At 43.6% G+C, this 18651-nt stretch overlaps 1 protein-coding gene across 1 annotated transcript; it reads left to right on the top strand.

Annotated features, from left to right (window-relative positions):
- The first annotated feature begins 1428 nt into the window (after positions 1 to 1428).
- On the top strand, positions 1429 to 11526 carry DYNLRB2 (dynein light chain roadblock-type 2). Its single transcript, XM_066637621.1, has 4 exons — positions 1429 to 1498; positions 5406 to 5481; positions 9702 to 9869; positions 11294 to 11526. Exons 1-4 carry the CDS (start codon positions 1496 to 1498, stop codon positions 11335 to 11337), a joined length of 291 nt encoding a protein of 96 aa, XP_066493718.1. The 5' UTR covers positions 1429 to 1495; the 3' UTR covers positions 11338 to 11526.
- The last annotated feature ends 7125 nt before the right edge of the window (positions 11527 to 18651 follow it).

Below are 18651 nucleotides of genomic sequence, written 5' to 3'. Positions count from 1 at the left end.
TTTTTTTTTCCTTTTTGTTTAAAGGTATGTGTCTAGGACATACTAAAACACAAATAGTGACTGCCAAAAGGCAATCTATGCTTGCCAACAGGGATAGCAATTAGTCTCCTCTGTTTTAGTGTGTTTCTGTAAATCTTGCCTTACCAAAAATCCTGAAGGTCCTGGCCATTCAAGATGCAGGAACAAAGCAAAGATTAAAATGCAGAACAAGCTGCTACAAGAGCACTGCTGCCCAATCACCATTATAGCCACACCCTTTGGTATTTATAAATCAGGCAGCAGGGCCTCTATAAAGTTTGAGCACCACTACTTTAACCTAATTTAGTAAGAAGAATTGCTATGCACTGGAAATGTGCCCCCTTGGGCCATGGATCAGTGGTAGAGCCCCTGCCTTACATGGAGAAGGTGACAGGTTCAGTGCCCTAGCACAGTGTTTCTCAATGTTTGTCCTCCACTGTACCACTTCACATGGTTCACCTATTTGAAGTACCACTGGAAGTAACAGGCAACGACATCATCGCCAGTTACTTCTGGGCTGGGTGGCCAGATGCAATGCCAGAAACACCAGAAAGAGGCTCAGGGTGGACGGGAGGGCTTTTTCAGTACGGAAAAACATGCTTTGCCCACTGAGCTGAGCCTGCTACTGCTGTTTATTGGGTTGCGTTGGGACACCTAGGGCAGTAGGTGTCCAGGGATCCAACGAACACCACCAAACATCAACTCAAGTACCACTGGTGGTATCCGTACCACTGGTTGAGAAACTCTGCCCGAGCAGTTTCTCTAGGTGGAGCAAAAGAAAACAATTCTCAGAACAGCAGCCAGCCAGTGCTGGAGAACACTACTGAACCAGACAGACTCAAGCACCCAAAACCCACCCAGGTTGTGGGTGCCTCCCATGGCAGCGGAACTTTTTGAAGTGGGGAGGCTCTGCCTCACCTGCCTCCCCAACCACTGCGTGTCTGCTTCAGGCCAGGCTGCTGTGGCTGACTTGTGGCTGCTTCCTGACACCACAATCCTTACCCAGAAGCAAGTTCCACTTGGTGTCACAGGGCTTACAGTCCAACCCTATGCATGTCTACTCAGAAGTAAGTCCCACTGCGTTCAATGAGACTTACTCCCAGGAAAGTATGGATAGGATTGCAGCCTTACTCCCTAGTAAAGGGGTCCAGCATGGCATCCTAAGGGCACCAGCCTATGCATGTCTACTAAGAAGTAAGTCTTATTGTGTTCAATGAGGCTTACTCCCTAGTAAAGGAGTCCAGCACTGCAGCCCAGGAAGCCTCCTTGCAGAGCAAGGCCAGACCCCGCAGCGCCTCCTCCTCCCTGCAAACTCTCCCTGCTGCTGCAGCCCAGCCCGGGGAAAGGGGCGGGGCCAGGCGCACCGCCCACCACTCCCGGGCCCCGCCCACCCCTTCGCTCACTTCCGGGGGGGTTCCCTAGCAACGGGAGGTTGCTGAGGACGCCGTCCAGTTTGCTGCGCGCTCCTGAGTAGGCCATGGTAAGGAGAGCGCGGAGAGGATGGTGTTCCCCTCAGGGGCAGGAGCAAGGAGATGACTGGGGGGGGGAGATCAGGGGGCTATGTGGGGGGCTGGGGAAAGGGTGTGGGGGCTATGGGGGCTGAAGGGAAAATGGGCAGTGGGGCGATTGGGGAGGGGCTGGAGGGAAAAGGAGGAGGGAGTTTGGGGGACTGGGGGAAGGGGGTGTGGAGGCGTGGAGGCTCTTTGGGGGACTTAAGGGAAAGGGGAGGGTGAGGGGCTGGGGAAAGGGGGACGGGCTGTAGGGGGGCTGAAGGGGAGTGGGGGCTATGCGGGGCTGGGGAAAGGGGGTGTTTGGGCTATGTGGGGAGGCTGAAGGGAAAAGGGGAAGTGGGGGCTATGGGGGGCTGGGGAAAGGGGGAGTGGCAGGCTATGTGACGGGTTGGGGAGGGGGCTATTTGGGGGGCTGAAGGGAAGGGGGAGTGGGGGCTATGTGGGGGCCTGGGGGAAAGGAGGAGTGAGGGGCTATATGGAGGGGCTCTGGGGAAAGGGGTTGTAGGGGCTAAGGAGTGAGTGGGCTTTGGAGGGAAAGGGGAACTGGGAGTACCACAAAGGCCTGGATGTAATGGGGTGCACTTTTAAGGGGGTGCAGTTTGGAGAACAGGGTGAAGAAGGCGGCAGCTGGAGGTTGCAGAAGCCCATGATGTGCAAATATCATGCAAAGCCATGAAAACTTCTTTAAAAAAAAAAAGCTTTACATTTACCTCTGCTAACTGAATAAGAGGAACCTTTTTCAAGTGGGTGCTCCTCTTTTTTTAGCAGGGGGAGAGTAACTGCCCCTCCTCACCCCAGCAGTGTCTTTTCTAGTGGCTGCCTGCTGGTGTTCTTTTGCATCTTTTTCGATTGTGAGCCCTAAAGGTTCAGGGAGCCATTAGTTATTTGATCTTTCTCTGTAAACCGCTTTGTGAACTTTTTGTTGAAAAGCGGTGTATAAATACTGTTGTTAATAATAATAATAATAATAATAATAATAAAGTATTTTAATACATCTTCATCATTTTATGATGGGTGGACTAAGCAGAGCAAGCTTGCCTTTGTCTAGAAGTGAAACGTCATGGTGAGCTGGGCTGCACTCCTGTATATGCTTTAAAAAAAAAAGGAACAAGCACTGTTGAGCACAATGGGACTGACTTCTTGAGTAGACCTGTACAGCAGTGGTTCCCAAACCTTTTAGGACCAGGACCCACTTTTTGAAAGGAGAACTTTATGAGGATTCACCTAACTTTATAAGACTTTAAAAAAACTTTCACTTTACCAGCTGCTGTTTTTATCCTTTTTACTGGGGAGGGGAGTCATCTTCTGGAGTGTTTGTTGAGCTCCATATTCATAAAATATGCAGCTTGTCCCTCAAAATGGCCACAGTGCCAGAGGATTGGAGGATAGCAAATGTCACACCGATCTTTAAAAAGGGAAAGAGGGGGGACCCGGGAAACTATAGGCCGATCAGCCTAACATCTATACCAGGTAAGATGGTGGAATGCCTCATCAAAGATAGAATCTCAGAACACATAGATGAACAGGCCTTGCTGAGGGAGAATCAGCATGGCTTCTCTAAAGCTAAGTCTTGCCTTTTAGAATTCTTTGAAAAGGTCAGCAGGCCTGTGGATGCAGGAGAACCTGAGGGCATTATATATCTGGACTTTCAGAAGGCGTTCGACACAGTCCCTGACCAAAGGCTACAGAAAAAAACTCCACAGTCAGGGAATTAGAGGGCAGGTCCTCTGCTGGATTGAGAACTGGTTGAAGACCAGGAAACAGAGAGTGGGTGTCAATGGGCAATTTTCACAATGGAGAGAGGTGAAAAGCAGTGTGCCCCAAGGATCTGTCCTGGGACCGGTGCTCTTCAACCTCTTCATAAATGACCTGGAGACAGGGTTGAGCAGTGAGGTGGCTAAGTTTGCAGACAACACCAAACTTTTCCTAGTGGTGAAGACCAAAAGTGATTGTGAGGAGCTCCAGAAGGATCTCTCCAGACTGGCAGAATGGGCAGCAAAATGGCAGATGCGCTTCAATGTCAGTAAGTGTAAAGTCATGCACATTGGGGCAAAAAATCAACACATATAGGCTGATGGGTTCTGAGCTGTCTGTGACAGATCAGGAGAGATCTTGGGGTGGTGGTGGACAGGTCGATGAAAGTGTTGACCCAATGTGCGGCGGCAGTAAAGAAGGCCAATTCTATGCTTGGGATCATTAGAAAAGGTATTGAGAACAAAACAGCTAATATTATAATGCCGTTGTACAAATCGATGGTAAGGCCACACCTGGAGTATTGTGTCCAGTTCTGGTCGCCGCATCTCAAAAAGGATATAGTGGAAATGGAAAAGGTGCAAAAAAGGGCAACTAAGATGATTGCTGGGTTGGGGCACCTTCCTTATGAGGAAAGGCTACGGCGTTTGGTCCTCTTCAGCCGAGAAAGAGATGCCTGAGGGGGGACATGATTGAGACATATAAAATTATGCATGGGAAGGATAAAGTGGATAGAGATATGCTCTTTACACTCTCACATAACACCAGAACCAGGGGACATCCACTAAAATTGAGTGTTGGGAGAGTTAGGACAGACAAAAGAAAATATTTCTTTACTCAGCATGTGGTCAGTTTGTGGAACTCCTTGCCACAGGATGTGGTGATGGCATCTGGCCTGGATGCCTTTTAAAGGGGATTGGACAAGTTTCTGGAGGAAAAGTCCATTACGGGTTACAAGCCATGATGTGTATGTGCAACCTCCTGATTTTAGAAATGGGCTATGTCAGATGCAAGGGAGGGCACCAGGATGCAGGTCTCTTGTTATCAGGTGTGCTCCCTGGGTCATTTGGTGGGCCGCTGTGAGATACAGGAAGCTGGACTAGATGGGCCTATGGCCTGATCCAGTGGGGCTGTTCTTATGTTCATTGAATCGGGACCATTCTGGTGTCATTGTGTTCCCCTTGGCCTGCCTTTCAAATGAGGACCAAGACATGATCACCTGCTTGTGAGCAAACACACATGTGATGCTCTGTTTGGGTTTCCATAGGGCTCAATACATTTTTCTTGTTGGTATCAGCTTGTCAGTTTTGTGACCCACCAATAATCAGGTCAATTCACTGGTGGGTCCCAACACACTGTTTGGGAAGCACTGCTATATAGAGTAGTGCTGTGATGCTCTGGCTTGCCGCATTTTCCAGTGTGAGTATATATGCCTGGAGGTAAGTCTCCTTACTTGGAGGTAAATTCCATTGTGTCCAGCAGGGCATGCTGCTTTCAGCTAATCTGTGCACAGGACTGTAGGCTTAAAGTGAAAGTGGTCAGGTGAGCAATGGAGAACTGGGATGCCATGGGGCAGTGGAAGTTAGCTCGATCCAGATAGCATGCAAGAGAGCCATACTGCAAGTAGGGATGGCTGTGATGTTTATTCAAGATGATCTCATGGAGAGTAGTTGCCCTTGTTGCAGAATTTTGAAGATGCAGTCTGGGTAAATGACAAATTTAAAAGAAAATACATTCAGACCTGTCCCCCTGTTAATAACTTAACAGGATAGTGAGTTAATTATTTTTTACTAGGATAAGACACCAGTAAGAGAAGCACCTACAAATTTGGTCATGCACCAGAAAATGCGGGCATTGTAAGTTAAAGTGCTTGGCCTTAACCGCAGTACTACATCTGCAGTCAATAACTGTAGTAAATAACTTAGGTTATTTACTTTAACATATTGCACTCACAGTTTAGGCTGCATGTACCCGTGTTTTCTTTAGGTCATTCAGCTTCTCTCCCTAGGAAGGAGATGGTGTGCATTTTAATACTGAGGTGGTATTGATCCCTCCACTGTGCCATCAGAAATGTGGGTGTTGAACTTGAACAGAATGTGTACAGTGACTTCATTTCTTTTCCAGGCAGAGGTTGAGGAAACATTGAAGAGGATTCAGGCCCATAAGGGAGTTATTGGAACCATCGTTGTAAACGCAGAAGGTAAATATCCATCTTTATATATTCCAAAGCTCTCAATCTTTTTTAAAATATATATAAAAGAAAGTCATTTGACATTTTTGTTTCATATTTGCCATCACCTTTAAAAAGAAGTAAAGCCAATGAGAATTGTAAGCATTCTTTCAAGGTCTGATAAACCTAGATAATTAATCTGGATGCCTGAACAAGTTAAGCTGGAAACAAATACGGCAAATTAAAAGCTTTTATGAATTCATCTGAAGATGAGTATCCCCAATATGCTAACTAGAAAATAACGTCATACACAGTTATCTTCTAGTATAGTGATTTTTAACCACTGTGCCATGGCACATTGGTGTGCCACAGATGGTCTGCAGGTGTGCCGTGGGGGTTTGGGGAGGGTAATTTATTAATAGGGCAATTGGGGGGTGTGAGCCCCCTACCAGCAGCATGGTGTGCCTTGACAATGGTCAAAAAATTGATGGTGTGCCTTGACCATTTTAGTGCCTTGTCAGTGTGCCATGAGATGGAAAAGATTGAAAATCTAGTAAGTCACGTAGGCTGCAACCCTATGCAGACTCACCTAGGAGTATGTCCCAATGAAATCTGCAGCACTTCTGAGCAGACCTTTATAGGGTTGTGCTGTTATTAATGTACTAGGAAACTAGTTTGAAGTCCCAGCATAACACAGCTGGTAATTTTAAACTTTTTAATTTGTGGAGCGCTTTATAATTTTTATTCCATTTGCTTGCTCAAGAGTCACATGAGAGAGTCCAATATTGTTCTCGTGTTACAGATGAGGAGATGTTTCTGTATCTAGGCTTGGATCTTGAAGAGTTGGGTTCAAGTCTTTGCCTGTGAATTCCTTTAAAATGGGACATGTATAATGAGCAGGAATTGCGTCTTTTGCTTATGTTACTCTGCAGTGTTTCTTGATTATATAATGCTATATAAATAACCGTATCATAAATGGCATATTCAAATCAATGTGGCAATCTGCCATTGATGGATATATTGCTTTTGTGGCAAAAGCTGGCAGCAGAGCACATGTTTTGCATGCAAAGGTTCTGAGTTCAATTGTGGCATCTCCAGTACCAAGGGTGAGGAATGGACCCCTGCCTCAGACGGATTTGATCTAGGTGTACCTATATTGGTATAAGGCAGCTTTATATTTTTTTGTATGTATTCTAGCATATTAACCATTTCTGGATGAGAAAGTATGAACAATTTAAGAGTTTAAAAAAAATATTCATCTAGGAACATAGAATGGTCAAGACTTAAAAATTCTGGGATTCTGGCATCTTCATTACATCTCATTCTACTGTCTCATTTTCAAAAAGCGTGTTGCAACTAGGATGGGGAGATACTTTAAAAAAATCAAATGGATATTACTCAGATTCTAATAAAATAAGAGGCTATGTGGAAATGCTGGGGGAAGAACTAGAATTCTGCACACAGGCTGTATAGTTATAGCCTGGCTCCAGTTATCCACTTCTTCACTCCTTAGCCAAGTTCCTTTGATTTGTTTCCTGCCCTCCCCCCACTTCCATTTCTTCAAGCATTTCTGTCATATCAGAAATACTTAAAAGATGGTACAGATTCCTGAGGCCATTGCATAACAGTGGGGTCTTAAAATATCTTGCGGTTGGGTTAATTTTAGCAAAGGATGTGGTCCATTGCACCTGGCAGTCTTGTATATTTAAACCAAAACCTCGCACAGAGCGAGGTGCTCCTTGCACAAGCCATGCACAAGCTCTGCTTTAGAGTTAAGTGGGTTCACACCTCTGATTTACAGAACAGTTTGTTTTAAGCTACAGAAATCAGAAGAGTGTCAACAGTTTATTTTTAGGTTTCATTGGTCAAGCATATCTTTCTTCCGTGCTATCAAAAGGTGCTATGTGATCTTGGTGCTATGTGATTTTGACCTTGCCTTTGGGCTCACTGAGGCTTCTTTTTCTTTAAGAATCCTTTTAAGAAGCCTTTGCTATTTTAATTCAGTGGATAGAATTCTCCCTTTGTGAAATCAATGACAAAAGTCACATCTAAGCATATGCTGCTGCTTCCTACTGAGTCAGACCTCTGGTCCATCTAGCTCAAATTTGTTAGGCAGTGCCTGACAACTGACAACAGCTCTCCTGGAGTTCTGAATGTATTTTTTTGTCCTTTGCCTTACATGGAGATGCTGCTGGGCATTAACCTGGGAGTCTTTGCATGCAGCTTGGGTGCTTTAGACCAGGGGTGTCCAAACATTTTGGCAGGAGGGCCACGTCATCTCTCTGACACTGTGTTGGGGGCCAGGGAAAAAAGAATTAATTTACATTTAAAATTTGAATAAATTTACATAAATGAATATATTAGAGATGGAACTTATATGAATGAATGAAGGTCTTGCAGTAGCTCAAGGCCTATAAAAGGCCTAGCACAAAGCAAGACCAGCCTTTCCTTCACTGCCACTGCTGCATCACAGACATGAAACAGCAAGCAGTGGAGGGAGCCCTCGTCCCACAGCTCAGGTGAGAGGTCAAACAGTCGTCCTCATGATGAGAGCAGTTGCGTTTGGCCAGCACGGGCTCCAGCAAGTCTCCAGAGGGCAAGAGGCTCACTGGAGACTGGGGGCTCCCCGAGGGCCGCAAGTGGCCCCCGGGCCGGGGTTTGGGCACCCCTGCTCTAGACTGAGCTACGGCCCCCTTTCATTGCATCATAGAAGCTGGACTCCAAATATTAATACTGTATCTAATGAGATACTTAAGTGCCTGAGCATCTCTCTCCTTGTAATAGATACTTGCCTAGTTATCCGAAATATGGAGATTTTTTGAGGCAGACTGATTCTCTTGCCAATACCCTAAAAGTGTTTGACTTACCTCTGTGTAACCATCAGACGCTGAGAATGTTGACCTGCTGAGCTGTGTATAGGTTTCAACTTTGAAGAACCAGCTTCATAGTCCTTGACTGCTCCTCACTCTTGGGCTTCTGTTAGAGCTGCCGGTGGCTGCATTGTTGATTATTTATATGTGTAGTGCCCTCTGCATACACGGCATTTAACAGCAGATGAAAGGACAGGTCCATCTAGCACACTGAGGGGCTCACTGTCTAAAAATGGACATCAGGGGGACAGCAAAGGAAGGAAAAGGAAGCGGAGGCAGGAGTCAACAGGGAAGTATTTCACGTTACTTAGGCTCTGTAAGGTATGGGGAGCAGGAGATGGCAGTAGCTGCAGCCCTTCCTAGGCAAGACGGAATTAGCCTGGCTTGTTCATGCTCTGGTCTCATCTAGATTAGATGCTTTAGAATCTCTTCTAGATTCTAGATGCTAGAATTCTACTTGACAAATGCTTAGAATTGCCAGCTAGTGCGGAGTGAATCAGCCCAGTCATTAACTTAAACAAGTTGCCTGGGAGTATATTGTGCCAGTCTTGTGTGAGTGTACTGACAGCTTATTTGTTCCAGACCCAGTTCTGCTACCTGTTTTTATCTTGTGATGCCCAAGATGTTGTAGTCCTGGGCACCTTCTCTTCTTCTCTTGTACATACCTCCCCATATGCTGCAGTCCGCCTCAGAGGCCCTGTGCCAAGAGCCTGGATTACGGGTGGTATGATGGGAATCCACTATGAGCGGGGCCTGTTTTGGGGAACTTCCCCCTCCCCCTGGTTGAGACCAGGCTCCCACAGTGTATGCTGTTCAGTGTCAGACCAAAATATGGCTTTTCAGTACTGCTTTTCATGTTGGTTGCTTTAGTATTTTTTCTGTATTTTTACTTACAGGTGTTGATCATTGTTTTAATTAGTGCTTTACTTTGGCCTTGATACATGTTAAGGATTTCAGTTTTGAAAGTTACTTTGGGGCTTTGTTTTGAAGAAAAGCTGAGTAAAAATCTTTTGAAATAATGGGTTTAGCCCTTTTGACCACATCAGACCACATCAGTATTAAAGAAATAGGACTCTTGTAGAAACTTGACCCAAGAGGCTTGGAGAGGAGCGGGTGACTGGATAAGTGTATGTGAGGTGTAGGAGATCCTTACATTATCAAAAGGGACTTAACGTATTTCAGGTCATTTAACACACCCTGGAATTAGTTACTGAATGTTAACAGGGTTGAAGGAGGTTCAGTAGGATGCCTGTGGGGATCCCCACCACAGGAAGGAAGGAGTTCTTCCGAATGTGTGCTTCTTTCTTTACAAAGTCCTTCCTTTTAATTTGGCTTTGCATCATCAGATTCTGAAATAAAGAAAACATCTTCATCTTTCAGGCATCCCAATCAGAACAACTCTTGACAACTCCACAACAGTTCAGTATGCTGGCCTCCTTCATCAGCTCACCATGAAAGCAAAGAGCACAGTGAGAGATATTGATCCCCAGAACGATCTGACCTTTCTCAGGATTAGATCAAAGAAGCATGAAATCATGGTTGCCCCAGGTAATAACTTCTGTCTTCCAAAAAAAGAAAAGTGCAGCGTGCCTACTGCTGTGTGGGTGGCTTTTCAGCTCTTTTTTGCTTTGCTGGAGCTGCAGGGCAACATCTGTCTGAAAATATTTCAATTAGAAAGACAACAGCATGGGATGTGCTCATTTGCAGATCCCTTAATCATGTAAATAGCAAGGGCACAGCATCTGTGACAGGGCCAGAGCAACTGGTGAGGGTTTTTCTACAGTGGAAGCCTGCCATCCTTTTCCCTCCCCCTTTCCGCCAAACAAAAATGTAGAAGGTGGAAGGTATTGGTCCAAGGGACATTCTTGGAATAACCCTGCTCCTCTTGCTGCTCTTTTTTAGTTACTTGCAACTTGAGAAGAGCAGGGGGAAAGTGGCAAATACCAGAACGAAGGAAAGAAATAATATTTAGACTGGCCCAGATTTCCATAGAACTTTCAACTCGTTCCCGCACACAGATGATCTGAAGAGACAGTAGGATACAGGCTGAGAGTTCCAGTAAAGCAACTTTAGGCATTTGGGGTTATTAAAAATTGGGGAAATTATTTTTTAACATCAGTTATTTGAGCTCTGACCACCCTCTGTTCATGCAAGGTTTTTGCATGCAGAAATCCAAATGGAATCTGAATTTGTGCAGACGGGCATGGAACAGGAAAAACCGCTGCCTTGTTCTGCACTCCTATATAACTCATGTTTATTTGGCAATCCCTTCCCAACTCTATAACTATTATTTTTAATGCTTCAGTTTTAGTCTTTATGGATATTGTTTTTATATGTGCTTCTAAGTTTCTGATTTGTTATTTTTGTCAGTTTCTTCTAAACTGTTTTGATTTCTCAAAAATTAAGTAAATGGATAAATTAATGACCTGCCTCTGCTCTTCCTTCCTGCCCCTCCCCTCTCTCCTCAACCACCTTATCTCTCCTTCCTCTTGAATGTGGAAGGAATCTACTGCTCTCAAACTGAAATTGGCCCGTTAGCACAGACTAATTGTGACAATTTATCATGGTATTAGTAAATTTCACTGCAGCCATCAGCCTAACATGAACCAGATTTGCTTTCAGATTGAAGTGTTTGTTTGCCTATTGAAAGGGTGTCTGATAAACAACTCCTATGATTATGTTACAACTTTGAAGTGGTTTGTTTTATCTAGTATGGGGCAGGGATGGATGGACATGCGACAGCTGTAATTATTTTGCCAAGGCACACAAGTCCCCTATGTGTATTCAACCATTGCATTAATGATCAGTGTTAGAAGAAGGATATGTGGTGTACACAACAAAATGGTGATTATAAGTGGAATTGATTTTCAGTTATACTTACCAAAAAAAGTCAGGGAAAGGGGAGAAATAGCTCAAATGGAACGTTGACAGCATTTGTCACATCTTTAATTCTTCAGTGTATTTTCCCACAGATAAGGAATATCTTCTGATCGTTATCCAGAATCCATGCGAATAGACTGGCTACACCTATGAGCTACAGTTTCTAAAAAGACCTCAATTTACTCACAATACAGGACTTCATTTCTGCTTAAACTTTCCTACTAACTTGGCTGGAGTGGATGCTTTTGAAAGCTGTCGTTCTCCTGCATGTGTTCATGTTGTTTGAATCTGGATTATTGAAAACACTGTATGTCTTAAGTGCTTAAAAGACAATAAAATTACAAGTTCTAAGTGTGTATAGCAAAATAGTTATTTTGAGGTACCTAAGACTAGAACCGAACATTTTGTTAAAACATAACAGTTGCAGTCATTTCCACATAAACAGGCTTCAGTACAAAATGTGGAATGACTGCCGCTCAGCTGAAGTTAAACAGATTTAAGTCCCATTGATTTCAGTGGGAAGGTAAGCACAAACACTGCCAGCTTGAGTTTAATCACTGCCAGAGTAGCTAACTTAAATAATATAGTGGTCTCCTTGGAAGGAGTGTATACCCCTGGTTTTTTCATTTGTTTTTCTCGCAGAGCTCTAGTAAAAGCAACATATTTCAGTTTATAAAATCCTGGGCTCTGTCTTGCCCCATTATTTAATATCAACAATTTTTTTTAATATACAATGACTTACCATGTTTTAACATGCCAGCACTAAAATACTTAATAGCAGCATACAGATATAACCAAAAGGTAAAACAGACATTGTTAAAACTCCTTTTCCCAGTTAGCTTTTACTGTTCTAGCCAAATGGTTAGGTTGCATTAAGATTGCATGAATATATTACACAACAGCAAATTTAGTGAATTCTCTGTTCACACTGAGCAGTCAAGAAACAATTTGTATACAACTCTATAATACAAAGTTGTTGTGTTCTGCCCTTAAAGTAACTGAATAAAGGGGAGACAAGAAAGTTCTCTTGACACTGAAACCCCACCCAGAAAAAGCACTAGTCCATCAGCTTGTATCTATATACAGGTGTGCATCACTTATTGATGAACCACATATACAACAGTTTGTTTTAGCGTACGGTAGCTGAAGTACTTACCTTCAAGTTGGTGGTGTTGGTGTTGTCATTAGAAGGCCTCAGAGACTTCTCCGGATTGAGCTGGGCTTCAGAATGGCCCACAGAAGCCTCTGGAAGCTAGTTCTGGTTTTTGGAAAGCTACTTCTGATTTGCTTCTGAAAACCGGAAGTAGCTTCTGCAGGCCATTCTGAGGCCATGGAGGCCGATCACAACCCAGAAGAAGCCTCTGGGGCCTCCTAATGACAACACACAACACAAAGTTTTTTGCATGACTATTTATCCCCAGATTTTTAATATCGCAGATTTAAAAAAAAGGGGGCAACCAAAAAGTTGAGTGGCTTGAGCACCTTCCTTACCAAAAAAAAAAAAAAAAAATTGCTATAGCATTTGAGGCTTTTTAGCATGGAAAATAAGGCAATAAAAAGGGGGATATCATTGAGACCCATATAATTATGCATAGTGTAGCCTGGGTGTTTTCCGCCTCTCACAGTACTAGAACCAGGGTTCATCCAATGAAATTGACTTAGAGAAAAAGAGATTTAGAACCTACAAAGGAAAAACTTTGTCACATGGGATATCATTAGTTTGTGCACTTGGTTGTGCACAAATCGGTTGTGCACCATCGGATGTGGTGGTGGTGACACCTGCAAGCTTGGGTGGCTTTAAAAGAGGGTTTGACAAATTCATGAAGAACAAGGCTATTAGTGGCTATTTGTCACGTTGGCTCTATGCTACCTCCTGGTTCAGTGGCTGTGTGCCTCTGAATACCAGTTTGAAGCATACCTCTCTCCTGCCATCGCTCCCTTGCATCTCCTGCTTGTCGGCTGGTGGACCACTGCAGGGAAACAAGATGCTGAACTAAATGGAACTTTGGGTTGATCCAGCAGAACTCTTATATTCTTTTTTGATATCATTAAATAGACCTCTGTCTCCTTTCCCAACTCAACCCACATCCACTTGCTTCAAGGCATCCTTACTGCCTGGTGCTCTGTTATCTCAGAGATATCCCTTGCAAATCTCTAAACCAAGAAACAAATACAGTCAGCCCTGAGGCAAAATAATAGATCTCAACACAGGGTAGTCACCCAGACAAGGTATGCTGATCCAACTCTCTCAACTCTCAGCTTCTCTCTGAGAAGCTTTATAGTTCCAGGGAAATATAATAACACTGTGTAACACAAAAATTATTTATATTGAATATTAAAGGTTTCTTATACAATTCAGAGGCACTGATTCCTATGGTAATCTTAAATTTTGTGTTTTTATCTATCTTTTGCCTTAATGCAGTGATTCTCAAACATTTTAGCATTTTAGCATCTATCTTTTGCCTTAATGCAGTGATTCTCAAACATTTTAGCACTTGGACCCACTTTTTAGAATGATAATCTGTTGGGACCCCCTGGAAGTGATGTCATGGCTGGAAGTGACATCATCAAACAGGAAAATTGTTGACACCCCCCATATGACAAAAATCAAATCAATTAAGTAAATTAAAAGCTTACAATAAGTTTAAAAATGTATTTTAAATTAAGAAGAACCCTGCTAATTCAAACAATTGCTGATCTCTTTTAAAAAGAATTCCCCAAAGGCTGAAATCCTATCCACAGTTACCCTGGAGTAAGCCCCACTGACTATCGTTCTTAAAAGCATATATATAGTAGCCAGTCCAGTCCAAGTCACCTTTATTGGGATACATAACACATAGTAAATCCATCCACCATATATTTACATTTACAGGTAGGATTTACACAAAGTAAAGACATAAATTTAAAAAAAAAATTCCCCAATTGCAGTCACATACCATGGTAGCATCAAGTCTAATATATTAAAAATAAAATAATAATAATAATAATAATAATAATAAAACTTTATTTTTATTCCGCCCTTCTCCCAAAAAGGGACCCAGGGCGGCTAACAACATATAAAACAAATTAAAACATAATTGAATACACATTGAATTGAATGGGACCCCCCTGAAATTGGCTCGCAACCCACCTAGTGAGTCCTGACCCATAGTTTGAGAAACATTGCCTTAATGCATTGTACACATCATATTATACAACTGCATAAAATAAACTGAGGCTAAACTGTGGCTAAACTAGTAATGCTAAAATAGCAGCATTTTTAAAATTCAAATGCCCAAATTAATAAACATCAAAATATTCAGATAAACATTAAATTGTTCAAATTTTGTCACGTAGTTTAATTTAAGACTGCACCTTTTTCAGCCAGTTGGGGACAATTAGATTGGGAGTGGCATGCAGACAAACAAATTTGGGGGAAGCTTACATTTTTATAGTTTGCCACTCATCACAACCAAGTTGGGGCTAAAACTGTTTCTTATTAAAATCATGCATTCAGCACCAACAAAGCTGTACAAAAAATTCTGACTCCAGTTTGCACACCTCCTCCCCCCACCCCCACCCCCAATTTCCCTCAAAACAGGCTAGTTTTGTGTCTGAGACAAAGAGTAACTCCCAGTTGGCCCATTCCCCCAATCCCAGCAGCTGTCTTCAAATTTCTAATTGATCTCAGCAGAATTTCCGTTCCTTTCCCCAAAGATACTGCAATGAGAGAAAAGGCTTCAGGTCTCTGGAGTGCTTAGGAACAGTGACTTAACCCTTGTGAAGCAGGTATATCTGCTGCTCCACTCAAGCCCAAGCAGAGCTAAGAAAGAACTTCTTTAAAAGAGTGAAATAGTAGGGCTTGGCCCCAGACAAAGGCAAAACCTCCAGCAATGGCCAATGCAGAATGCACAGAAGGCAGAAACAAGGAGAGAGTTTTATAAAGTATTTTGAAGCAAGCTTGGGCAAAGAGCTCAGATGCATGGCTCATTTCTTGCAAGGGAGAGGGCAACTGCATGCCACAGGAGGAGACTGTGCCTACACTAGGTCTCAGGCACCAGTGGCCTATGAGCTGGGCCTGATCAGGATAGACAGAAAACAAAAGCAAACAAGCAGCTCAAAACCATGGTTTCCCCATATATTTGGAAGCGCCAACCACGGTTTGCTGCAATGTCTGAATGGCTTGGTTTTGCCACAACTAACAGCAGCATAGCCCAAGTATAACTCTAACCAGAGCTCAATACAAACACAGAGCAGAACACATACTTGTTGGCTGTCCTGCATCATGGGATTAGCCTACAGCTAGAATACGCTGCATTTTCTAACACACCAACTTTGGCTCTATAAGTTTAGTTACTGCTGTCTTGGAATTTGCAATTCTTTGTGGTGCTTGTAGGTGTTTCTTTTGATAACACCTGTCACCCATAACATGCTTCCCTTGTTTTAATAACTTTAATAGAGAGAGACATTTTCTGTACAGAATCTTGGTAGCCAGCCCTGAATACCTCCAGCAACAGGCTGCATCAGCAGAATGTTTTTCTGAAGCCCAACACAAATGCCGTCAAATACTGTACACAAAATACTGACATTGCCGTTAAACGCTGAACCAGGGAAATGTAAATGCCAAGCAGAATAAATTAATACCGTATTCTAGTTATTACAGGAATCCATGTGAATCACTTGCAATGCATTCTTCCTGAGATATAACGCTCCTTGAACAATGATCCTGCCCTCCCATGACAACCCAGCTGTCCTTAGACCATACGGCACCTTTGTGCTCATTAGAGAAAGGTGCCCCTTCCCACCAGAAGTGACATTCCACCAGCATTCTTCCTCCTTCCTGTGTGTATGGCAATCCCTTAGATGTGGCACCTATGTGCAGTGCACAACCTGCTCAATCACATAGGTCGGCCCTGGGTTCTCTCTTCCCATTTTATCACCATCTGCTGTGTGGTGGGTTAGAGTGATAAATGCTGACTAGCATCAGGTCATGCAATGAACTTCAAAGATGAGGGGGGACTCTAAGCAAGATCCCAATCTGGCACTCTAACCCAGGGCTGGCCCATGCACAAGGCCAGCTGAGACAGTTGCCTCAGGCGGTCAATTGCTGGGGGATGCCTGCCTCTCATTCTTCCTCTAGTTATGTGCATTCAAACAGGAAAAGGAGTGGAGCAGGAGAGAACTACACACAACTTTTGTTGTAAGAACTACACCCATTCCCACTTTTTTTATGGGACAGTCTTGGGAAGAACAAACATGGTTGACTTCATATCTACTTTGAGTCTTAATGGAATGGAAGCCACAGCTCCTCCTTTTCCTCTAGTAATGTCACAGGATACTCTGGTTCCCATGAGAGGAGTGGTTGATGTGGCTTCTTTCCACACTGACAAATCTGGGGAAATGCTTTCCCCAATTAACTAGGCAAACAGACATCTTTGTGCAACCATTTTCCAGGGGGCATCTTGTGCACCTTGTTACACAAGCACAAAGCCAAGTCAGGATTCCATTGGCATGTCTGTGTGCCAAGAGCCTTGCGCTATCACTTCAGCACATGCAAAATCCCATTACATGAGTGATGGGGATAGCTTTGGATGCGAACCTTATCACTTTTAGCAATGCATTGGACCACAAGGTTCTGTTCCTCCTCCTCTCCCTCTCCCACACTCTGAGAGTGTGGCCACTTCCCACACTCTGGCCACTTCAAACTCTACAAGCTTTGTATCTGCAGAACAGGACATCGTGACCTACCTGGGACTTAGCTGCTTAACCATTTGAAAACAGACTTCCCTGTAAATTGACCCTAATCTGATCTTATGTTGCAGAACATTGCTATTCCAAAAATAGGCAGCATTCATCCCACAGTATTCAGTTCACATTCAGAAAAGAATGGGGAATCCAAGTCTATTCAAGAATTCCTTTAAAATGGACAACAAACTGTTTCAGCTGTGTAAGGCCCTGTACAATGCATGGCCTGGCTCCATTATTTGCTTCCGGCAAGCAAAACACGGTTTGCATTGACTCATTGAGCTTTCCATCAAATACTCCATACCTGAAGGATCTGGGAAGTGAGCTCAAATTGCCGCTCGACCTTATTCTAGTTCTCATCCACTTTTCTTCAAGGTGAACCCCAAACAGATGACAGTGTAATAAAATGTCACCTATTTTTTTTTTTTTTAAAAAAAGGCTAAAGCAATGGTATATCTAAGGCACACTTGCTATCTACACTGAGGGGGGATCCCAATTTTCTGTTATATATTCCTGGAAACTCACTGTCCTTACTTTTTCCTTAAGGGGGGGATGCAAAATCAGCCCATCTGTGAAGCCAAGATGGTTGCCGCAAGTGATAGAGTAGCAGGGGCACCTACCAGCCATTTCCACCCCTTTGCCCCCTCTTGTTCCCAGCATCTGAAAAGACAGAAAGGAAAAGAGCAAAAGAGGAAGTGTCTAGATGACATGAGAATGGTGGGTTAGCTAGAGCATCTTCTCTCTTCTACACTTCCTCTTCTACTTCATTCCCCTCTTCCTTTTCAAATCCAGGGAGCAGAAGGAGGAGAAGGAGTGTGGGAGACAATTGTTGGCACACTGCCACATAAGAAGAGAGGAGAACTTTTTTCATGCTGCCTTGAACATCAGTAGTCTTGAGCTGGCCCTGGGGGGAATTTGCACTCTGTTGAAGTGCTGCTAATCTGATCTATTATACTCTGGGGTTCATCTCCCTCCTCAGATTCCCTAGAATCCAAATCTCTCAGTGAGGAGCAGATGCATTTTCTCTCTAGAGCTTATACATGTACATTCATTCACACAAACACGAAGGCACCATGATGGAGTTAACAACCTGCCATTTCAGACTGCAGCTGCTGGGATACATTTTGAACTGTTGATAATATATGGAAAGGCAGTTACGGGCGTGCACTTGTGTTTTTTTTTGCAATGTCTATAACAGAAAGAGAAATAACCCCTCACCTCTAAAATTAAATTCAGTGCACAGCAGGCATGGTCAAGTCCTTGCTCAGGCATGATCCTGGTAATGAGCAGCTAGAAATGTTGCAAACGTGTCTTATTCTCAGCAGTGAAAAATCAGAGATATACTACAATGGGACAATAAGGTCCTCTGCCCCAGGAATAAACTGGACAATGGTACAAAGTGGTTATCCAAAGTCATGTAATATACTGACAGTCATTAAAAGATCACTAATCATAGCATCATAGAGTTGTAAGTGACCTAATAGATCATCTAGTCCAACCCCCTTCCTGTACCAGGAAATCCTCCTAGAGCATCTCCAGGTGCCTGTTGAGCCTCTTCTTGAATATCTCCAGTGAGGAAGAATCCACCACCTCCTTTGGCAACCTGTCCCACTGCCAAACCGCCCTCAGGAATTTTTTCCTGAGTCCAGTCGAAATCTCTGCTCTTGCAGTTTGTACCCATTGGATTTAGTTCTACTCTTAGAGGCAGCTCAGAGCAGATATGTTC

The sequence above is a fragment of the Tiliqua scincoides genome, chromosome 9 (genome assembly GCF_035046505.1).
Source record: "Tiliqua scincoides isolate rTilSci1 chromosome 9, rTilSci1.hap2, whole genome shotgun sequence".
Taxonomy (NCBI): domain Eukaryota; kingdom Metazoa; phylum Chordata; class Lepidosauria; order Squamata; family Scincidae; genus Tiliqua; species Tiliqua scincoides.
Note: the sequence above shows the minus strand (reverse complement) of the source record. Positions and strands in the feature narration are given on the sequence as shown.